This window comes from Octopus sinensis, linkage group LG29, assembly GCF_006345805.1.
Source record: "Octopus sinensis linkage group LG29, ASM634580v1, whole genome shotgun sequence".
Lineage (NCBI taxonomy): Eukaryota > Metazoa > Mollusca > Cephalopoda > Octopoda > Octopodidae > Octopus > Octopus sinensis.
The window spans coordinates 1,828,241-1,853,240 of NC_043025.1; the positions used below are offsets into that span (position 1 = coordinate 1,828,241).

Sequence of the window (25,000 nt, forward strand, 5' to 3'; positions counted from 1 at the left end):
TTTCAAGATTTCTTGGCAATAGAGAAAGAGAGAATTTCTATCCTACATCTACGGCTCCTACATTGGAATTTCAGCAACATCAGTGTTACCATTTTGGTAAACGTCATGAATTATCATGAATCCAGGTATCTCTTTTCCAATATTTGGATGGCTTCCAAGGCGGCAAGCTGGCAGAAACTTTAGCCGGGTGCAATGCTTAGCAGTATTTCGTCTGTCTTTACGTTCTGAGTTCAAATTCCGCCAAGGTCGACTTTGACTTTCATCCTTTTGGACTACCAGTAGCGTACTGGGGTCGATTTAATCGACTGGCCCCATTCCCCAAAATTTCGGTCCTTGTGCCTAGATTAGGAAAGAATATTTAGATGGCTTCCAGTCTGCCATATCAGCTTTTTCTGTGCTACAACTTTATATTTATGCTCTCCAACGCCTTTGACTGTTTACCAAAACATTAAATTTCCCTTAATATAATGGGACATAAAATCGTTATATTTAATAACGTATATATCCATCCATCTACCATCTTCAACGCTCATTATTCCTGAGAGGGTCATGAGGACATCTGGTACCTCAGGTACCTCCTGCATAGGGTCCTATCAGAGGCAACTGCCAATACACTTACTGATTGAATTCTCAACCATGACCAAATGAGGCTATGGATATTTTCTAGCCATCTGTTTTTGGTCTACCCTACATGTTTGAAAGAGAATTCCTATCCCTCAGTTAGGTTAATGCATATACCACAGTCAGGTCTTCTGCAAATTTTTCCTGCCGGCTTCAGTGTGGTTTCGAATATACTTGAGCTTATGTTAAGAGACATTTAATAGATTTTGGTTGTCTTTTGCCCTTTATGATGGTGTACGTTTGGAGGATAAACTTCATTCTGTAATCCCTTTTTCGTAGGTGAATGTTCTGCAGGATTGTGTCGAAGGCTTCATTGTTAAGGGGGTTGTATGTGGAGATGGATGATAGGATATTGGCTGTAAATCCTTCTTTAACTTGGGATGTCTGAGTTCGTGGATATTGAGTTGTAGGGCACATTGAAAGCCTATATCGATTAGTGATTGTGGGTAGTTCCTGGTAAGGAGTGTATCCTTTAGTTCATGTAGCCGTGTGTCCTTGGTGTTTGTATTAGAGACTATAGTACAAATCCCTTTTGCTAGGTTGAAGGGGATATTCATTCTAGTGTGTCTGGTTTGGCATGAATTAAACAGTAGATATGGCTTCGAGTTCGTAGGCTTATCGTATGTATCTGTTTGTATTTTGATGATGAAATTCGTAAAGAGGATGTCGAGGAATTGAAGTTGGTGATGGCTATATACCATCGTAAATTGAATGTTTATATCAAGTCCATTTATAAGAGCTTGAACTCCTTTAAGTCTTTCTATACTTTCATGCCAAAGAATGATAGAAGTTGTCTTAGAAGACAAAGAAGCTATTCTTGAAGAGGATATTTAGCCCTTCTCTTATGAATTCTTTTTGATATATATATATATATATATGTATATATATATATATATATATAATATATATATATATAATATATATATATATATATATATTATATATATATATATATATATATATTATATATATATATATATATATATATATAATTTATATATATATATAAATTATATATAATTAATATGTTCAGTAACAAATATTATTTTCGAAATTTTTTCTCTTATGAGGTTTTTACGCTATCTACCTGACAATTTCTTGTTAAGTTTTCCTTAAGTAGTTGTCCTTAATCGCTATATATATATATATATATATATATATACGTGCAAATACGTATGTGTGTGCACGACCGCATGTGCATACACACGCGCACACACATACACATATATATGTGTGTATATGTATATATACATATATATATATATATATATATATATATATATATATATATACATACATTTACACTTGCACACACATATATACACATCAAAACATTTCCCTTTTATTAACTATTATACAATGTTCTTATTAACTATCAATTTGTAATAAACCTTGTGGTGTTATATTAGACAATAAATAACACTTACCAATGAAATCATTCTTGTTACATAAGTGTCCGACGCAACAACCAGTACAAGCCGTGCTATTCGTCCGTTTATTGCATGTAATGTTATTGTTTCTCATTGCTTCAACACATTTTCTGTATGTGCTGCAGGACCTTTCAGTCTTCAGTTTAGCACCGTTCACTGATATTGCGAATCGGCATACAGGCTGTAATAATAGATATGAAAATTATACACTACAACCAAAATATTTATTAGTACGATTACTGCTAATTACAGCAACAACAACATAAACAAGACTACTGGGGATGTTTAACATGCAAGAAAGCTTAATCATTGCTTTAAAATATCCAAAAGCAATAAATGAAACCGTCAAAGAGTTGCGGAATTGTTGAAAGTTAACAGCATAAGTAAACTTCTGTAAACTTTATTGCTATTTAGTATTCCAAAATCATGTTTTAAATGCTTTCGGTGTTCAAAGATCTCTGATCACATGTAGATATGGACATCGGATCACGGTCTATAGCAAAATCGCATCGCGTTGTTACCCGTCGCCAAACTGAAAATAGGTCAGATTATCCCAATAAAGATGTATGGATTCGCGAATATTTCTTCTTACTGGAGGAATGCGCAAGAGAAATTTTTCATATAAAATTTACGAAAAATCAGGCGTGCAAACCTCACCAACAAGAGAAACTAATACGCCTTTACCCAAAATGATAATGAAATAAAATTGTCAGATTGAACTCCTCAGTCCAAGCAAATAAAACAGAAAATACAATAAATGAACACAAGAGAAACTTCGTTTTAATTTGCGAGTATATTTTATCTGACAATACGGTATATTAGTATAAAATTTGGAGAGAAAACAAGCAAGGTCCTGTTAACTTAATGAGGGACATTCTGAAAACGGAAAATATCAGAAATGGAGAAGAATATTTAAAGAAAAGAATCCATCACGAAAACACAATTAATATTCGCAAACACCTAACAATAATAAAAGCAATGAAAATGTAGACATTGAAGTTAGAAATAAGATTAGCATTGCCTTAGTTTAGAATTGAAACTCGTTTCTTCTAATCACGGAAAAGTTTTAGAAAGAAAATTGGATCTCCCAAACTGAGTGAGGATGTCATGAAGAAATAACCAATGATAGTGTCGGTAGGCTGGCGTCTTCAAAAGAGCCAATGGAGTCGGTGATTGCAAATGAATGAATCATTAAATAAACTAACTCAGCTTCAGGAAAACAGAACGGTCTGAGATCAGAACAGACAAATAAAACAGGCAACATAATGCAGCCATGCTCTTATTTCACGCTCTATTCTCCTATATTCTCGTAGATCAATTAATGTGAAGCATTGATCTGTGACATTACCGGTGTCTTTTATTGTTTCTCTTGTGTTTCTTTCACCAATGTACAACTGTGTAATCAGAGATATGCCTGGCAATTTTAATTTGTGTCTTAGCTGCGTTTTAAAGGTATAGGTTTTACCTTTCTATGAAACAATATGACCCCCACCTATTATGTTCTGGAGAGCTTATTGTACTACTTGATGTGAGGGAAGATTTAATCTGTTTCGAACATTTCATAACCTCTTATATCAAAGAACCTCTTTTGCTATGACCACCAGACGAAGGAAAACTGTTATTTGCTCCTTAACTTATTCAATCCGCTCCCTGTAATGATTGTGAGCTGGTGGGGCCAGGATCGACTTCCAGTTACCCCTCTAAGATTAGTGACCCGAGGTCATCCGACAAGGAACCTTGATTCCAAGTTGACTTCTGGCCACATATATTCATGCATCCTACTCTAAGGACAGCCATGTTTGTCGCAGAAAGGTTACTCTCAGTTCGTTTGTTCGTTTCTTGAATAGGGATTCCTGGACAGGGTAGAACGTTGTGTCCTTGAACAAGGCACTTCATTCCACTTTGTTCCAGTCTAATCGAGGGAAATGTGTCCCAACCTAGTGATGTTCATCTATTTCCCTCTTCAATCGTCACATCCTTCTTGTCCCATTGAGTCATGAATAAGAAGACCGATAGGGTGTGTGTATGTCTACGCAGGCACATAAAACAAACTAGCGAAAGCATAGTACAATCTATGTGGACTTAATGGCTTTCGAGTGACGGTTGTGGATATATTTTAACGGAAGGGAAGAAAGTAATATTCCAGTTTACCTCTGCTCCTGGACAGCTTGTCACTTCTAAATCAGTACATTTCATTCCTGAACATGTTTGACACTGTAAATTCCGTTGATATAACGAGTAATCTACAGAATACAAGTAAATATCTGTATTTATGAACCAAATAATGCAATGCATAGCAATAAGAAGAAATATTTTCTTTATGGTGTAAAAAAAAATGTATACGTGTTAGTATTGAAATCAATACATGTTAGACATATAAAGCAAATTATTAACAAAGACTATAAACCTATTTTTATGTTCATTTGGAAATGTTTCAATAAAGTCACAAATTCAATTGAGAGAAGCATGAAAGCCACTTGTTGTCCTTTTAGTATTCTGATGTAACAAACACGTGAAAATCGTTGAACAAGTCAAATAAAAGAATGAAATTCGAAAGTTGCAAGCATTGTTGCAGTGGGAACTCACTAATAAAACCTGAGAATCTCATTTAAGTTATGTTGCAATGTCATATAGAATGTGAAGAAAGCCATAAAATGTGAAGTGAGCAAAACAATATTTGGATAAACAATAAAAAATATGATCACTAATATTGTGCTTTTTCCAATATACACATATTTATGTATGTATGTATGTATGTATGTATGTATGTATGTATGTATGTATGTATGTATGTATGTATGCATGTATGCATGTATTATGTATGTATGTCATTATTTACTGTTATTTCAAGATTTCTTGGCAATAGAGAAAGAGAGAATTTCTATCCTACATCTACGGCTCCTACATTGGAATTTCAGCAACATCAGTGTTACCATTTTGGTAAACGTCATGAATTATCATGAATACAGGTATCTCTTTTCCAATATTTGGATGGCTTCCAAGGCGGCAAGCTGGCAGAAACTTTAGCCGGGTGCAATGCTTAGCAGTATTTCGTCTGTCTTTACTTTCTGAGTTCAAATTCCGCCAAGGTCGACTTTGACTTTCATCCTTTTGGACCACCAGTAGCGTACTCGGGTCGATTTAATCGACTGGCCCCATTCCCCAAAATTTCGGTCCTTGTGCCTAGATTAGGAAAGAATATTTAGATGGCTTCCAGTCTGCCATATCAGCTTTTTCTCAGCTACAACTTTATATTTATGCTCTCCAACGCCTTTGACTGATTACCAAAACATTAAGTTTCCTTTAATATAAAGGGACATAAAATCGTTATATTTAATAACGTATATATCCATCCATCTACCATCTTCAACGCCCATTATTCCTGGGAGCGTCATGAGGATATCTGGTGCCTCAGGTACCTCCTGCATAGGGTCCTATCAGAGGCAACTGCCAATACACTTACTGATTGAATTCTCAACCATGACCAAATGAGGCTATGGATATTTTCTAGCCATCTGTTTTTGGTCTACCCTACATGTTTGAAAGAGAATTCCTATCCCTCAGTTAGGTTAATGCATATACCACAGTCAGGTCTTCTGCAAATTTTTCCTGCCGGCTTCAGTGTGGTTTCGAATATACTTGAGCTTATGTTAAGAGACATTTAATAGATTTTGGTTGTCTTTTGCCCTTTATGATGGTGTACGTTTGGAGGATAAACTTCATTCTGTAATCCCTTTTTCGTAGGTGAATGTTCTGCAGGATTGTGTCGAAGGCTTCATTGTTAAGGGGGTTGTATGTGGAGATGGATGATAGGATATTGGCTGTAAATCCTTCTTTAACTTGGGATGTCTGAGTTCGTGGATATTGAGTTGTAGGGCACATTGAAAGCCTATATCGATTAGTGATTGTGGGTAGTTCCTGGTAAGGAGTGTATACTTTAGTTCATGTAGCCGTGTGTCGTTGGTGTTTGTATTAGAGATTATAGTACAAATCCTTTTTGCTAGGTTGAAGGGGATATTCATTCTAGTGTGTCTGGGGTGGCATGAATTAAACAGTAGATATGGCTTCGAGTTCGTAGGCTTATCGTATGTATCTGTTTGTATTTTGATGATGAAATTCGTAAAGAGGATGTCGAGGAATTGAAGTTGGTGATGGCTATATACCATCGTAAATTGAATGTTTATATCAAGTCCATTTATAAGAGCTTGAACTCCTTTAAGTCTTTCTATACTTTCATGCCAAAGAATGATAGAAGTTGTCTTAGAAGACAAAGAAGCTATTCTTGAAGAGGATATTTAGCCCTTCTCTTATGAATTCTTTTTGATATATATATATATATATATGTATATATATATATATATATATAATATATATATATATAATATATATATATATATATATATTATATATATATATATATATATATATTATATATATATATATATATATATATATAATTTATATATATATATAAATTATATATAATTAATATGTTCAGTAACAAATATTATTTTCGAAATTTTTTCTCTTATGAGGTTTTTACGCTATCTACCTGACAATTTCTTGTTAAGTTTTCCTTAAGTAGTTGTCCTTAATCGCTATATATATATATATATATATATATATACGTGCAAATACGTATGTGTGTGCACGACCGCATGTGCATACACACGCGCACACACATACACATATATATGTGTGTATATGTATATATACATATATATATATATATATATATATATATATATATATATATACATACATTTACACTTGCACACACATATATACACATCAAAACATTTCCCTTTTATTAACTATTATACAATGTTCTTATTAACTATCAATTTGTAATAAACCTTGTGGTGTTATATTAGACAATAAATAACACTTACCAATGAAATCATTCTTGTTACATAAGTGTCCGACGCAACAACCAGTACAAGACGTGCTATTCGTCCGTTTATTGCATGTAATGTTATTGTTTCTCATTGCTTCAACACATTTTCTGTATGTGCTGCAGGACCTTTCAGTCTTCAGTTTAGCACCGTTCACTGATATTGCGAATCGGCATACTGGCTGTAATAATAGATATGAAAATTATACACTACAACCAAAATATTTATTAGTACGATTACTGCTAATTACAGCAACAACAACATAAACAAGACTACTGGGGATGTTTAACATGCAAGAAAGCTTAATCATTGCTTTAAAATATCCAAAAGCAATAAATGAAACCGTCAAAGAGTTGCGGAATTGTTGAAAGTTAACAGCATAAGTAAACTTCTGTAAACTTTATTGCTATTTAGTATTCCAAAATCATGTTTTAAATGCTTTCGGTGTTCAAAGATCTCTGATCACATGTAGATATGGACATCGGATCACGGTCTATAGCAAAATCGCATCGCGTTGTTACCCGTCGCCAAACTGAAAATAGGTCAGATTATCCCAATAAAGATGTATGGATTCGCGAATATTTCTTCTTACTGGAGGAATGCGCAAGAGAAATTTTTCATATAAAATTTACGAAAAATCAGGCGTGCAAACCTCACCAACAAGAGAAACTAATACGCCTTTACCCAAAATGATAATGAAATAAAATTGTCAGATTGAACTCCTCAGTCCAAGCAAATAAAACAGAAAATACAATAAATGAACACAAGAGAAACTTCGTTTTAATTTGCGAGTATATTTTATCTGACAATACGGTATATTAGTATAAAATTTGGAGAGAAAACAAGCAAGGTCCTGTTAACTTAATGAGGGACATTCTGAAAACGGAAAATATCAGAAATGGAGAAGAATATTTAAAGAAAAGAATCCATCACGAAAACACAATTAATAATCGCAAACACCTAACAATAATAAAAGCAATGAAAATGTAGACATTGAAGTTAGAAATAAGATTAGCATTGCCTTAGTTTAGAATTGAAACTCGTTTCTTCTAATCACGGAAAAGTTTTAGAAAGAAAATTGGATCTCCCAAACTGAGTGAGGATGTCATGAAGAAATAACCAATGATAGTGTCGGTAGGCTGGCGTCTTCAAAAGAGCCAATGGAGTCGGTGATTGCAAATGAATGAATCATTAAATAAACTAACTCAGCTTCAGGAAAACAGAACGGTCTGAGATCAGAACAGACAAATAAAACAGGCAACAGAATGCAGCCATGCTCTTATGTCACGCTCTATTCTCCTATATTCTCGTAGATCAGTTAATGTGAAGCATTGATCTGTGTCATTACCGGTGTCTTTTATTGTTTCTCTTGTGTTTCTTTCACCAATGTACAACTGTGTATTCAGAGATATGCCTGGCAATTTTAATTTGTGTCTTAGCTGCGTTTTAAAGGTATAGGTTTTACCTTTCTATGAAACAATATGACCCCCACCTATTATGTTCTGGAGAGCTTATTGTACTACTTGATGTGAGGGAAGATTTAATCTGTTTCGAACATTTCATAACCTCGTATATCAAACAACTTCTTTTGCTATGACCACCAGACGAAGGAAAACTGTCATTTGCTTCTTAACTTATTCAATCCGCTCCCTGTAATGATTGTGAGCTGGTGGGGCCAGAATCAACTTCCAGTTACCCCTCTAAGATTAGTGACCCGAGGTCATCCGACAAGGAACCTTGATTCCAAGTTGACTTCTGGCCACATACATTCATGCATCCTACTCTAAGGACAGCCATGTTTGTCGCAGAAAGGTTACTCTAAGTTCGTGTGTTCGTTTCTTGAATAGAGATTCCTGGACAGGGTAGAACGTTGTGTCCTTGAACAAGGCACTTCATTCCACTTTGTTTCAGTCTAATCGAGGGAAATGTGTCCCAACCTAGTGATGTTCATCTATTTCTCTCTTCAATCGTCACATCCTTCTTGGCCCATTGAGTCATGAATAAGAAGATCGACAGGGCGTGTGTATGTCTACGCAGGCGCATAAAAAAAACTAGCGAAAGCATAGTACAATCTATGTGGACTTAATGGCTTTCGAGTGACGGTTGTGGATATATTTTAACGGAAGGGAAGAAAGTAATATTCCAGTTTACCTCTGCTCCTGGACAGCTTGTCACTTCTAAATCAGTACATTTCATTCCTGAACATGTTTGACACTGTAAATTCCGTTGATATAACGAGTAATCTACAGAATACAAGTAAATATCTGTATTTATGAACCAAATAATGCAATGCATAGCAATAAGAAGAAATATTTTCTTTATGGTGTAAAAAAAAATGTATACGTGTTAGTATTGAAATCAATACATGTTAGACATATAAAGCAAATTATTAACAAAGACTATAAACCTATTTTTATGTTCATTTGGAAATGTTTCAATAAAGTCACAAATTCAATTGAGAGAAGCATGAAAGCCACTTGTTGTCCTTTTAGTATTCTGATGTAACAAACACGTGAAAATCGTTGAACAAGTCAAATAAAAGAATGAAATTCGAAAGTTGCAAGCATTGTTGCAGTGGGAACTCACTAATAAAACCTGAGAATCTCATTTAAGTTATGTTGCAATGTCATATAGAATGTGAAGAAGGCCATAAAATGTGAAGTGAGCAAAACAATATTTGGATAAACAATAAAAAATATGATCACTAATATTGTGCTTTTTCCAATATACACACATTTATGTATGTATGTATGTATGTATGTATGTATGTATGTATGTATGTATGTATGTATGTATGTATATATGTATGTATGTATGTGTGTGTGTATGTATGTATATATGTATGTATGTATGGATGGATGGATGTGTGTATATATGTATGTATATATGTATGTATGTATGTATGTATGCATGTATGTATGTAAGTATGTATGTATGTATATATGTATGTATGTATGTATGTGTGTGTGTATGTATGTATATATGTATGTATGTATGGATGGATGTGTGTATATATGCTTGTATGTGTGTATATATGTATGTATGTATGTATGTATATATGTATTATGTATGTATGTGTGTATGTATGCATGTATGTATGTATGTATATATGCGTGCATGTCATTATTCACCGTTATTTCCTACATCTACGGCACCTTTATTGGAACTTCAACAACATCAATGTTACCATCATCTCGGAACTTTCTACCAACATATCCATGCATAGTCTTCTGTTCATTGATACTCATCCGTTCAACTAAAGATAAGTTCCGTCAGAGTTGTGCGACTTCTTTGAGCATCTAGTCTATGTTATAAGATAAGGAATGTTGCTCAAGGATCCGCCTTCCAAGTCATATGAATTATGCAAACTTGGTCAAGGAATGCACTTCGTCATTTGTGGTTATAAGTTGTTACCGAAAGGATATGATACGACATTCAAAGGCATTTTGCTTCTATTCCTATTAAGGAGAGGCGGTCTACATCACTGTTTATGTCGGTATTTTCCGGGTTTTCACATAAACAGCTCGGATCTCATCAAGTGTCCAATAACACAGCCCAAATGTTAGTATGAGTACTTGCACAGCAAACACGTTGTGGGCCAATGTTTTATTGAATGCATAGATTTCTGAGGTCTAAATTTTACTTATTCAGCTGTAATGTTTTTTGATTATACTTTAATGACACCTGTAAATTAATGGCACCTGTAAAAAAGCACTTGTTTTGTTACAGGGGCTGTTCTGAGATATATTTTCATCCACCCCTAGATATCTGTAACATTCCTCATCAGATATAGGGGGAAACAGTCAGGTCATTGATGGCGATTTTGATAGTCAGGTTTACATTTTCCCCCCTTTTCACAACCATATAACATTTATCCTGAACAAACGCCAACGCTACATTTTTGGAGAATCTTTTAACTTGGTCAAGGCTCTTTTTCATCTCATCCATAATCTTTGCATAAAGCTTTAAGTCATCCACAAAGGAACAGCATTCGATTTTGGTATTTTTGTTTCCTTGTGTACCAATGAGATATCCTTAACATAAATGACATGGGGTTTATAGAAAGTATAAACAACATCAAAACGAGGTTGTCCCCTTGGAATAAGCCTTTGCAATATTGTATTCTGTCAGTGATAATAGTCACTCATTGTGTTTAATTTCATGATGGTGGCCCACAATGGAATCAGGTCAGCTATGGCTTTGATTATGGCTCACTGGAAATTTAGCCAGATGAAGGACTTCTAGCATCCATGTGTATGTATGTATGTATATCTGTATGTATGTATGTGTATGTACGCATGTATGTATATCTGTATGAATGTATGTATGTATGTCCGTATGTGAAAATGTGTGAATGAATGTATGTGCGTATGTACATACATATACATACTGACTCGTATATTTTCTCGAGTGATGTGCTTAATCGGACCCCATTTTAAGTCTGTCATTTGGAACCTTCGCTGTTTATGCCGGATTCTTCTCTGTTGTAAACAATCAAGACGGGTCTTTGGTCTCAGGATATCTTCCTACTTTCCCCCAACCAATCACAGCAGCCTTCTGAATGATCGTGAGCATTGACTGTCTTCCTGGCCAAGCGCTAAATATATACTTTACCTCTCTACTTCGTTTTCTTCCTCTCTTTCTCCTCCGCAGCATCACTTTTACCAATCCGCATCCACACATTATTTGTCCCTCCGCCCACATTTAAAATTTATACACACTTCACACGATAGACCACAGTTTCTACCTACACATCTCACTTCGGTAGCACAGTTACTCTCTTCACACTTCATTACACACACACACACGCACACACACACAGCTTTGTCCCATTGGATATTCTATCTTTGACACACACATACAAAAGCATACACACTGATACATAGACTCATACATATTCACGCACACTCACTCTTCAAACACATACACACACTCACACACACATACCCATACTCACACACATACCCATACTCACACATTCACTCTTGCACCCACTGTTTTGCTTTGTATCTCTAAATCCCTCACTTCTCTCTCCTCCTCCTCCATTTTCCTCCCACTACTGCTTGGCTGCTACTAACTGCAACAGTTTACCTCCCCTACACGCACACATACCGCACCCTTTTCTCTCCCTTTCCATTCGTGTTCACTCTTCTTCGAATAAAACCACATTTGCTCTTCTCTCCTTTCGTCAGCCATTTTCTGTCTCTCACTTAACCCATGTGTACCAACCCTTTGCTTGTACCGTCTACATTATTTGACCTTCATGAAGTGTGCCATCTTTTTCAGACAATTTACATTACTGAATGTTTTGCCTACATTTTGCCTTTTTTCTTGTCTTGTTATTTGATCTTCTGAAGCAACTTTTCTCTCGTATTCGAGTGTTATCCGATAGATTCTGCTGCAACTGTCCATGTCACGTCTTGCTGCCTTTACAGTGTTCACAGAGAATTGAACGGCAGTGATGGTGTCTGAATTTTGGTAACCGTCATGAATTATCATGAATACAGGTATCTCTTTTCCAATATTTAGTTGGCTTTCAAGGCGGCAAGCTGGCAGAAACGTTAGCACACCGGGTGCAATGCATAGCAGTATTTCGTCTGTTTTTTTCACGTTCTGAGTTCAAACTCCACTGAGGTCGACTTAGTCTTTCATCCTTTCGGACTACCAGTTGCGTACTGGGGTCGATCTAATCGACTGGCCCCATTCCCCAAAATTTCGGTCCTTGTGCCTAGATTAGGAAAGAATATTTAGATGGCTTCCAGTCTGCCGCATCAGCTTTTTCTCAGCTACAACTTTATATTTATGCTCTCCAACGCCTTTGACTGTTTACCAATACACTACGTTTTCCTTAATATAATGTGACATAAAACGTTATACTTAATAACGTATATATCCATCCATCTACCATCTTCAACGCTCATTATTCCTGGGAGGGTAATGAGGACATCTGGTACCTCAGGTACCTCCTGCATAGGGTCCTATCAGAGGCAACTGCCAATACACTTACTGATTGAATTCTCAACCATGACCAAATGAGGCTATGGATATTTTCTAGCCATCTCTTTTTGGTCTACCCTACATGTTTGAAAGAGAATTCCTATCCCTCAGTTAGGTTAATGCATATACCACAGTCAGGTCTTCTGCAAATTTTTCCTGCCGGCTTCAGTGTGGTTTCGAATATACTTGAGCTTATGTTAAGAGACATTTAATAGATTTTGATTGTCTTTTGCCCTTTATGATGGTGTACGTTTGGAGGATAAACTTCATTCTGTAATCCCTTTTTCGTAGGTGAATGTTCTGCAGGATTGTGTCGAAGGCTTCATTGTTAAGGGGGTTGTATGTGGAGATGGATGATAGGATATTGGCTGTAAATCCTTCTTTAACTTGGGATGTCTGAGTTCGTGGATATTGAGTTGTAGGGCACATTGAAAGCCTATATCAATTAGTGATGGTGCGTAATTCCTGGTAAGGAGTGTATCCTTTAGTTCATGTAGCCGTGTGTCGTTGGTGTTTGTATTAGAGATTATAGTACAAATCCTTTTTGCTAGGTTGAAGGGGATATTCATTCTAGTGTGTCTGGGGGGCATGAATTAAACAGTAGATATGGCTTCGAGTTCGTAGGCTTATCGTATGTATCTGTTTGTATTTTGATGATGAATTTCGTAATGAGGATGTCGAGGAATTGAAGTTGGTGATGGCTATATTCCATCGTAAATTGAATGTTTATATCAAGTCCATTTAGAAGAGCTTGAAATCCTTTAAGTCTTTCTATACTTTCATGCCAAAGAATGATAGAAGTTGTCTTAGAAGACAAAGAAGCTATTCTTGAAGAGGATATTTATCCCTTCTATTATGAATTCTTTTTGATATATATATATATATATATATATATATATTATATATATATATATATATATATATATATATATGTATATATATATATATATATATATATATATATATATATATATATATACACGTGCAAATACGTATGTGTGTGCACGACCGCATGTGCATACACACGCGCACACACATACACATATATATGTGTGTATATGTATATATATATATTATATATATATATACATACATTTACACTTGCACACACATATATACACATCAAAACATTTCCCTTTTATTAACTATTATACAATGTTCTTATTAACTATCAATTTGTAATAAACCTTGTGGTGTTATATTAGACAATAAATAACACTTACCAATGAAATCATTCTTGTTACATAAGTGTCCGACGCAACAACCAGTACAAGCCGTGCTATTCGTCCGTTTATTGCATGTAATGTTATTGTTTCTCATTGCTTCAACACATTTTCTGTATGTGCTGCAGGACCTTTCAGTCTTCAGTTTAGCACCGTTCATTGATATTGAGAATCGGCATACAGGCTGTAATAACAGATATGAAAATTATACACTACAACCAAAATATTTATTAGTACGATTACTGCTAATTACAGCAACAACAACATAAACAAGACTACTGGGGATGTTTAACATGCAAGAAAGCTTAATCATTGCTTTAAAATATCCAAAAGCAATAAATGAAACCGTCAAAGAGTTGCGGAATTGTTGAAAGTTAACAGCATAAGTAAACTTCTGTAAACTTTATTGCTATTTAGTATTCCAAAATCATGTTTTAAATGCTTTCGGTGTCCAAAGATCTCTGATCACATGTAGATATGGACATCGGATCACGGTCTATAGCAAAATCGCATCGCGTTGTTACCCGTCGCCAAACTGAAAATAGGTCAGATTATCCCAATAAAGATGTATGGATTCGCGAATATTTCTTCTTACTGGAGGAATGCGCAAGAGAAATTTTTCATATAAAATTTACGAAAAATCAGGCGTGCAAACCTCACCAACAAGAGAAACTAATACGCCTTTACCCAAAATGATAATGAAATAAAATTGTCAGATTGAACTCCTCAGTCCAAGCAAATAAAACAGAAAATACAATAAATGAACACAAGAGAAACTTCGTTTTAATTTGCGAGTATATTTTATATGACAATACGGTATATTAGTATAAAATTTGGAGAGAAAACAAGCAAGGTCTTGTAAACTTAATGAAGGACATTCTGAAAACGGAAAATATCAGAAATGGAGAAGAATATTTAAAGAAAAGAATCCATCACGAAAACACAATTAATAATCGCAAACACCTAACAATAATAAAAGCAATGAAAATGTAGACATTGAAGTTAGAAATAAGATTAGCATTGCCTTAGTTTAGAATTGAAACTCGTTTCTTCTAATCACAGAAAAGTTTTAGAAAGAAAATTGGATCTCCCAAACTGAGTGAGGATGTCATGAAGAAATAACCAATGATAGTGTCGGTAGGCTGGCGTCTTCAAAAGAGCCAATGTAGTCGGTGATTGCAAATGAATGAATCATTAAATAAACTAACTCAGCTTCAAGAAAACAGAACGGTCTGAGATCAGAACAGACAAATAAAACAGGCAACATAATGCAGCCATGCTCTTATTTCACGCTCTATTCTCCTATATTCTCGTAGATCAATTAATGTGAAGCATTGATCTGTGACATTACCGGTGTCTTTTATTGTTTGTCTTGTGTTTCTTTCACCAATGTACAACTGTGTATTCAGAGATATGCCTGGCAATTTTAATTTGTGTCTTAGCTGCGTTTTAAAGGTATAGGTTTTACCTTTCTGTGAAACAATATGACCCCCACCTATTATGTTCTGGAGAGCTTATTGTACTACATGATGTGAGAGAAGATTTAATCTGTTTCGAATAGTCCATAACCTCGTATATCAAACAACCTCTTTTGCTATGGCCACCAGACGAAAGAAAACTGTCATTTGCTTCTTAACCTATTCAATCCGCTCCCTGTAATGATTTTGAGCTGGTAGGGCCAGGTTCGACTTGCAGTTACCCCTCTAAGTTTAGTGTTCCGAGATCATTCGACAAGGAACCATGATTCCAAGTTGACTTCTGACCACATACATTCATGCATCCTACTCTAAGAACAGCTATGTTTGTCGGAGAAAGGTCACTCTAAGTTCGTGTGTTCGTTTCTTGAATAGGGATTCGAAGACAGGGTAGAACGTTGTGTCCTTGAACAAGGCACTTCATTCCACTTTGTTCCAGTCTAATCGAGGGAAATGTGTCCCAACCTAGTGATGTTCATCTATTTCTCTCTTCAATCGTCACATCCTTCTTGTCCCATTGAGTCATGAATAAGAAGACCGATAGGGTGTGTGTATGTCTACGCAGGCACATAAAAACAAACTAGCGAAAGCATATTACAATCTATGTGGACTTAATGGCTTTCGAGTGACGGCTGTGGATATATTTTAACGGAAGGGAAGAAACTAATATTCCAGTTTACCTCTGCTCCTGGACAGCTTCTCACATTTGAATCATTACAGCTAATTCCTGAACATGTTTGACACTGTAAATTCCGTTGAAATAACCAGTAGTCTACAGAATACAAGTAAATATCTGTATTTATGAACCAAATAATGCAATGCATAGCAATAACAAGAAATATTTTCTTTATGGTGTAAAAAAAAATGTATACGTGTTAGTATTGAAATCAATACATGTTAGACATATAAAGCAAATTATTAACAAAGACTATAAACCTATTTTTATGTTCATTTGGAAATGTTTCAATAATGTCACAAATTCAATTGAGAGAAGCATGAAAGCCACTTGTTGTCCTTTTAGTATTCTGATGTAACAAACACGTGAAAATCGTTGAACAAGTCAAATAAAAGAATGAAATTCGAAAGTTGCAAGCATTGTTGCAGTGGGAACTCACTAATAAAACCTGAGAATCTCATTTAAGTTATGTTGCAATGTCATATAGAATGTGAAGAAGGCCATAAAATGTGAAGTGAGCAAAACAATATTTGGATAAACAATAAAATGTATAATCATTAATATTGTGCTTTTTCCAATATACACACATTTATGTATGTATGTATTATGTATGTATGTATGTATGTATGTATGTATGTATGTATGTTGTATGTATGTATGTATGTATGTGTGTGTGTATGTATGTATATATGTATGTATGTATGTATGGATGGATGGATGTGTGTATATATGTATGTATGTATATCTGTATGAATGTATGTATGTATGTATGTATGTAGTATGTATGTATGTAAGTATGTATGTATGTTGTATGTATGTATGTATGTGTGTGTGTGTATGTATGTATATGTATGTATGTATGTATGTGTATGTATGTATGTATGTTGTATGTATGTATGTATGTATGATGTATGTATGTATATATGTATTATGTATGTATGTGTGTATGTATGCATGTATGTATGTATGTATGTATATATGTATGTATGTATGTATGTATGTATGTATGTATGTATGCATGCATGTATGTATATATGTATGTATGTATGTATGTATGTATGTATGTATGTATGTATGTATGTAAAGGTTTCAGTTGCCAATACTGTAAAAGACATTGTAGATCTTTAGCTGGGCTAAAACGTCACATTCGATCACAGCACCAGTAACAGTTAAGCTTCGTGCAATAGCCATATTCGATAACGAGGGGGCAGCCATAATAATGCATGTATGTATGTATGTATGTATGTATGTATGTATGTGTGTGTGTGTATGTATGTATGTACGTATGTATGTATGTATGTATGTATGTACGTATGTCTGTAAGCACGTAGTTATTGTCGTATGTCATTATTCACTGTCACTTGAAGGTTTGTTGGCAATAGAGAAAGAGAGAATTTCTATCCTATATCAACGGCTCCTACATTGGAACTTTAACAACATCAATGTTACCATCATCTCGGAACTTTCTACCAGCATATCCATGCATAATCTTCTGTTCATTGATACTCATCCGTTCAACTAAAGATAAGTTCCGTCAGAGTTGTGCGACTTCTTTGAGCATCTAGTCTATGTTATAAGATAAGGAATGTTGCTCAAGGATCCGCCTTCCAAGTCATATGAATTATGCAAACTTGGTCAAGGAACGCACTTCGTCATTTGTGGTTATAAGTTGTTACCGAAAGGATATGATACGACATTCAAAGGCATTTTGCATCGATTCCTATTAAGGAGAGGCGGTCTACATCACTGTTTATGTGGAAATAATGTGTACTTGTCGGTATTTTCCGGGTTTTCACATAAACAGCTCGGATCTCATCAAGTGTCCAATAAAACAGCCCAAATGTTAATATGAGTACTTGCACAGCAAACACGTTGTGGGCCAATGTTTTATTGAATGCATAGATTTCTGAGGTCTAAATTCTATTCATTCAGCTGTAATATTCTTTGATTATACTTTAATGACACCTGTAAATTAATGGCACCTGTAACATAATGGCACCTATAAAAAGCACTTGTGTTGTTACAGGAGCTGTTGTGAGATATATTTTCATCCACCCCTAGATATCTGTAACATTCCTCATCAGATATAGGGGAAACAGTCTGGTCATTGATGGCGATTTTGATAGTCAGGTTTACATTTTCCCCCCTTTTCACAACCATATAACATTTATCCTGATCAAACGCCAACGCTACATTTTTGGAGAATCTTTTAACTTGGTCAAGGCTCTTTTTCATCTCATCCATATTCTTTGCATAAAGTTTTAAGTCATCCACAAAGAAACAGTATTCGATTTTGGTATTTTTGTTTCCTTGTGAACCAATGAGATATCCTTAACATGAATTACATGGGGTTTACAGAAAGTATAAACAACATCAAAACGAGGTTGTCCCCTTGGAATATGCCTTTGCGATATTGTATTCTGTCAGTGATAATAGTCACTCATTGTGTTTAATTTCATGATGGTGGCCCACAATGGAATCAGGTCAGCTATGGCTTTGCTTATGGCTCACTGGAAATTTAGCCAGATGAAGGACTCCTAGAAACCATGGGTATGTATGTACGTATGTATGTATATCGGTATGTATGTATCTGTATGTACGTATGTATGTATGTATGTATGTATGTATGTATGTATGTCTGTAAGCACGTAGTTATTGTCGTATGTCATTATTCACTGTCACTTGAAGGTTTGTTGGCAATAGAGAAAGAGAGAATTTCTATCCTATATCAACGGCTCCTACATTGGAACTTTAACAACATCAATGTTACCATCATCTCGGAACTATCTACCAACATATCCATGCATAGTCTTCTGTTCATTGATACTCATCCGTTCAACTAAAGATAAGTTCCGTCAGAGTTGTGCGACTTCTTTGAGCATCTAGTCTATGTTATAAGATAAGGAATGTTGCTCAAGGATCCGCCTTCCAAGTCATATGAATTATGCAAACTTGGTCAAGGAATGCACTTCGTCATTTGTGGTTATAAGTTGTTACCGAAAGGATATGATACGACATTCAAAGGCATTTTGCATCGATTCCTATTAAGGAGAGGCGGTCTACATCACTGTTTATGTGGAAATAATGTGTACTTGTCGGTATTTTCCGGGTTTTCACATAAACAGCTCGGATCTCATCAAGTGTCCAATAAAACAGCCCAAATGTTAATATGAGTACTTGCACAGCAAACACGTTGTGGGCCAATGTTTTATTGAATGCATAGATTTCTGAGGTCTAAATTCTATTCATTCAGCTGTAATATTCTTTGATTATACTTTAATGACACCTGTAAATTAATGGCACCTGTAACATAATGGCACCTATAAAAAGCACTTGTGTTGTTACAGGAGCTGTTGTGAGATATATTTTCATCCACCCCTAGATATCTGTAACATTCCTCATCAGATATAGGGGAAACAGTCAGGTCATTGATGGCGATTTTGATAGTCAGGTTTACATTTTCCCCCCTTTTCACAACCATATAACATTTATCCTGATCAAACGCCAACCCTATATTTTTGGAGAATCTTTTAACTTGGTCAAGGCTCTTTTTCATCTCATCCATATTCTTTGCATAAAGTTTTAAGTCATCCACAAAGAAACAGTATTCGATTTTGGTATTTTTGTTTCCTTGTGAACCAATGAGATATCCTTAACATGAATTACATGGGGTTTACAGAAAGTATAAACAACATCAAAACGAGGTTGTCCCCTTGGAATATGCCTTTGCGATATTGTATTCTGTCAGTGATAATAGTCACTCATTGTGTTTAATTTCATGATGGTGGCCCACAATGGAATCAGGTCAGCTATGGCTTTGCTTATGGCTCACTGGAAATTTAGCCAGATGAAGGACTCCTAGAAACCATGGGTATGTATGTACGTATGTATGTATATCGGTATGTATGTATCTGTATGTACGTATGTATGTATGTATGTATGTATGTATGTATGTATGTCTGTATGTGAAAATGTGTGAATGAATGTATGTGCGTATGTACATACATATACATACTGACTCGTATATTTTCTCGAGTGATGTGCTTAATCGGACCCCATTTTAAGTCTGTCATTTGGAACCTTCGCTGTTTATGCCGGATTCTTCTCTGTTGTAAACAATCAAGGCAGGTCATTGGTTTCAGGGTATCTTCCTACTCTCCCCCAACCAATCACAGCAGCCTTCTGAATGATCATGAGCATTGACTGTCTTCCTGGCCAAGCGCTAAAAGTATACTTTTCCTCTCTACTTCGTTTTCTTCCTCTCTCTCTCCTCCGCTGCATCACTCTTACCAACCCGCATCCACACATTATTTGTCCCTCCGCCCACATTTACACTTTATACACACTTCACACGATAGACCACAGTTTCTACCTACACATCTCACTTCGGTAGCACAGTTACTCTCTTCACACTTCATTACACACACACACACACGCGCACACACACACACACACACACATACACACACGCACACACATACACACGGCTTTGTCCCATTGGATATTCTATCTTTGACACACACATACAAATGCATACACACTCATACATAGACTCATACATATTCACGCACACTCACTCTTCAAACACATACACACACTCACACACACATACCCATACTCACAAGTGCTGCCCTCACACATTCACTCTTGCACCCACTGTTTTGCTTTGTATCTCTAAATCCCTCACTTCTCTCTCCTCCTCCTCCCTTTTCCTCCCACTACTGCTTGGCTGCTACTAACTGCAACAGTTTACCTCCCCTATACGCACACATACCGCACCCTTCTTCTCTCCCTTTCCATTCGTGTTCACTCTTCTTCGAATAAAACCACATTTGCTCTTCTCTCCTTTCGTCAGCCATTTTCTGTCTCTCACTTAACCCATGTGTACCAACCCTTTGCTTGTACCGTCTACATTATTTGACCTTCATGAAGTGTGCCATCTTTTTCAGACAATTTACATTACTGAATGTTTTGCCTGCATTTTGCCCTTTTTTTCTTGTCTTGGTATTTGATCTTCTGAAGCAACTTTTCTCTCGTATTCGAGTTTTATCCTATAGATTCTGCTGCAACTGTCCATGTCACGTCTTGCTGCCTTTACAGTGTTCACACAGCATTGAACGGCAGTGATGGTGTCTGAATTTTGGTAACCGTCATGAATTATCATGAATACAAGTATCTCTTTTCCAATATTTAGATGTCTTTTAAGGCGGCAAGCTGGCAGAAACGTTAACAGACCGGATGCAATGCTTAGCAGTATTTCGTCTGTTTTTTCACGTTCTAAGTTCAAATTCCACCGAGGTCGATTTGCTTTTCATCCTTTTGGGGTACCAGTTTCGTACTGGGGTCGATCTAATCGACTGGCCCCATTCCCCAAAATTTCGGTCCTTGTGCCTAGATTAGGAAAGAATATTTAGATGGCTTCCAGTCTGCCATATCAGCTTTTTCTCAGCTACAACTTTATATTTATGCTCTCCAACGCCTTTGACTGTTTACCAATACACTAAGTTTTCCTTAATATAATGTGACATAAACCGTTATATTTAATAACGTATATATCCATCCATCTACCATCTTCAACGCTCATTATTCCTGGGAGGGTCATGAGGACATCTGGTACCTCAGGTACCTCCTGCATAGGGTCCTATTAGAGGCAACTGCCAATGCACTTACTGACTGAATTCTCAAGCATGACCAAATGAGGCTATGGATATTTTGTAGCCATCTCTTTTTGGTCTACCTCTATATTCCCTGCTGTTTTTCATCCTTTTAAAGAATCGATCTTGTGATTTTGTCATGTGACATCCTAATCGCATGTCCGCGTTATCGGAAATGTAGTGGCACAATATGGAAAAAGTACCGACTCGATCTGGAGAGACTCCCTCATCTCCAAGGTACACACTGTGTCGAGTAAATCTACTCCATTTTTTTCGGAGGAATCCCATTTCGGCCGCTTCTATTTGCGATCAGACTCTTTCGGTCGTTAGCCAATATTCATGACCACAGATGAGGATGGGCACAAAAACCAAACTGAAGATAGTGTGCTTGGTTTTGTTACCAAGTTTTCCTCTTCTCAGGATCGAATGCTGGAACATTTTTTCATCTCGGGAGGGTCATCATGCCAATGATAAATACACGTACTGTTTCTATTTCACTTTATTATTTGTCTCTTTGTTAACAATTTGTTAACGAATTAACTAAATGAATGTTTGATTAACCGTTTGGTTAACCTATCAACCAGTTATGGTCGTTAGCGACATTTTTTGTCATTCGTGACCGCTTCGATGACTCATTTGTTTTTGTTCTATACTTATGTAGTTATGAATGAGAATGTACGTGAGAGAGAGGGTTAGAGAGTATGTCTGTGTACATATGTGTGTGTACATGTGTGCGCTGTTGTGAATGTTTGCGTATGTATGTTTGTGTATGTGTGTGTGTGTGTATGTGTGTGTGCGCGGGTTCCCGTGTATGTGTGTGTCTGTGTGTGCTGTTGATGGTTTGTGTGATACAGTTGAATCTATAAGTTCGTTAGAGAGAAGATGTGAACGTAAAGCGCGCGAATGGTAAAACGTTTATTCCTCATATCTTTATCTATAGTTTCCCTTTCATAAGACATGATATTGTAAGCTTCAGAGAATAACCCGGATTTTCTTAGTGTTAATAATAAAAGAAAAGAAGAAACGAGAATTCTACTTACTTTGACATTGCGAATAATCCAGTATAGGTATTCGTTTCCCTGAGCCTTCAAGACACTTGCCAGAGACAGCCACAATTCTGTTATAGACTTTTTTAATATATTTAACGAAGGCTGGCAAGTGACATCCACACTTCATAAGGTTATTGTTTTCCAGGTTACTGTAATAATAAAGAGAACTCTGAATGCGTTTCAGATCAACAGAGAAATTCCTATGTGATTTGACAAGAAACAAAGATTATAAAATTTGAGCAGGTTTATAAACGCTATGACATTCATTTTTCTAAGTGTTGTTAATAACATCAATAATGTGAAATGCTTTCTAGTAGAAAGTGGAAGCACTAAGGTTCTATTCTCTTTTAGCTTAGATATTGAATAATAAGGTACCTTTAAATAAGATTACTAGCCACTTGAAACGATTCTAATTTATTGTAGTTTAGGGACATTTTAGTGTCGGGAATTTGGTGGTAGGGATCTTGCGCCGCTCTATCTGACAAACTCATTTAGACGGGCGGTTTTGGCGCTAAGAAGGTCGTGTTTATTCTATGTAGCAACTGGTTTTAAAACTAGAGACAGGTTTCAGTGTTGTACAATTTATTGCTTGAGCGGCACAGACATGTATAGTAATACTCCTAATTAAGAAAGGGGAAATTAATATTAATTTTTGATATATCAATTTGAATATTTTCAGTGTTTTTCAAAAAAGAGCAACAGCAAGAACAATAGCAACAACAACAACACAAATACAACAACAACAACAATAATAATAATTAAACAACCATGACTATTTGAAGTGAGAAATACGAAGTTTGTTGACAATGGAGAGAGTAGAGGTGATACCAATAGTAATTGGTACATTTGGAAGTATTAGCACTCAACTACCAGCATGACTGAAAACAATTGGTACAAGTGTGAAGGTAGAACACCTAAAAGAAATCAGCATTGCTTGGAACGCAAGAATTCTTCGTAGGGTTCTTGAAGTATAAACAGTAAACAACACTTTCCATCAAACCCAGAAAAGTAAGCTGTGAGTTTTCATATGATGATAATGATGATGATGATGATGATGATGATGATGATGATGATGATGATGATGGCGGTGGTGGTGATGATGATGATGAGGAGGAGGAGGAGGATAATCCAAAGTGCTGAGGAGAAGAGAAACGAATACCTTCTTTAAATGAGAATGCATGGACAGTTTGAAAGGAATAAACAGGACGTTAAGGATAATACAGCATCGTGGGCATGGCTTGAGCGAGGTGATTTGAAGCGTACCACTAAAAGCCTGGTCATTGCTGCATAAGACCAGGCTCTCGCTACCAAATCAGGGAAGTATAACATCTATAAAACTTCTGACACCCAGAAATGCAGACTCTGTGGAAAGAGTGTGGAAAATGTGACCCACTTGATAAGTGGACGTGAGAGCCTTGCACAAAAAGAATACAAGCACCGCAACGATAAAGTGTTTGTGTATCTTCATTGGCATTTAAGCCATAAATACCAATATGAAGTAACAGAGAACAGGTATGAGTATGTACCAAGTAAAGTTATGCAGGAAGATGTACAAGTAACGATACTCTGGGACTATGATTTTCAGACGGATCGTGTAGTCGAACACCGTCGGCCGGATATTGTCATATTGAATAAGAGAGACAAATACTGTCAGATCATTGATGTAGCCATAACAAATGGCAACAATGTTGTGAGTAAAGGGGTTGAAAGAATCACCAAGTACTCCGAAATGAAAGCAGAAATGGAAGGATTGTATGGAATGCGAGAGGGGAATGTAAAAGTGATACCAGTGGTGATCAGAGTTTTGGGCTCAATCCCATTGAAACTTTTTAAGGCAACTGGAAATCCCATGCAAGATTGATGGCTTGCAAAAAGCAGACTTGATGGCCACAGCGCACATCATAAGGGAAGTATTATCTGTCTGAGATCCTTGTTGTGACTTGACAGATGACTAAAGACTCCGGCGCATTTTTACTTACA

The 25,000-nt window shown here is 36.0% G+C and overlaps 1 protein-coding gene across 1 annotated transcript in view; it reads right to left on the minus strand.

Moving 5' to 3' along the window:
* Window positions 1-25,000, minus strand: part of LOC115225969 — a 50,935-nt gene that overhangs the window by 9,351 nt on the left and 16,584 nt on the right. Inside the window, exons 9-15 of the mRNA XM_036514786.1 lie at window positions 23,012-23,169; window positions 16,322-16,413; window positions 14,167-14,350; window positions 9,098-9,189; window positions 6,944-7,127; window positions 4,203-4,294; window positions 2,049-2,232 (exon numbers count right to left, since the gene is read on the minus strand). Coding sequence (XP_036370679.1) covers window positions 2,049-2,232; window positions 4,203-4,294; window positions 6,944-7,127; window positions 9,098-9,189; window positions 14,167-14,350; window positions 16,322-16,413; window positions 23,012-23,169 — 986 coding nt within the window. The remainder of the gene's footprint in view (window positions 1-2,048; window positions 2,233-4,202; window positions 4,295-6,943; window positions 7,128-9,097; window positions 9,190-14,166; window positions 14,351-16,321; window positions 16,414-23,011; window positions 23,170-25,000) is intronic.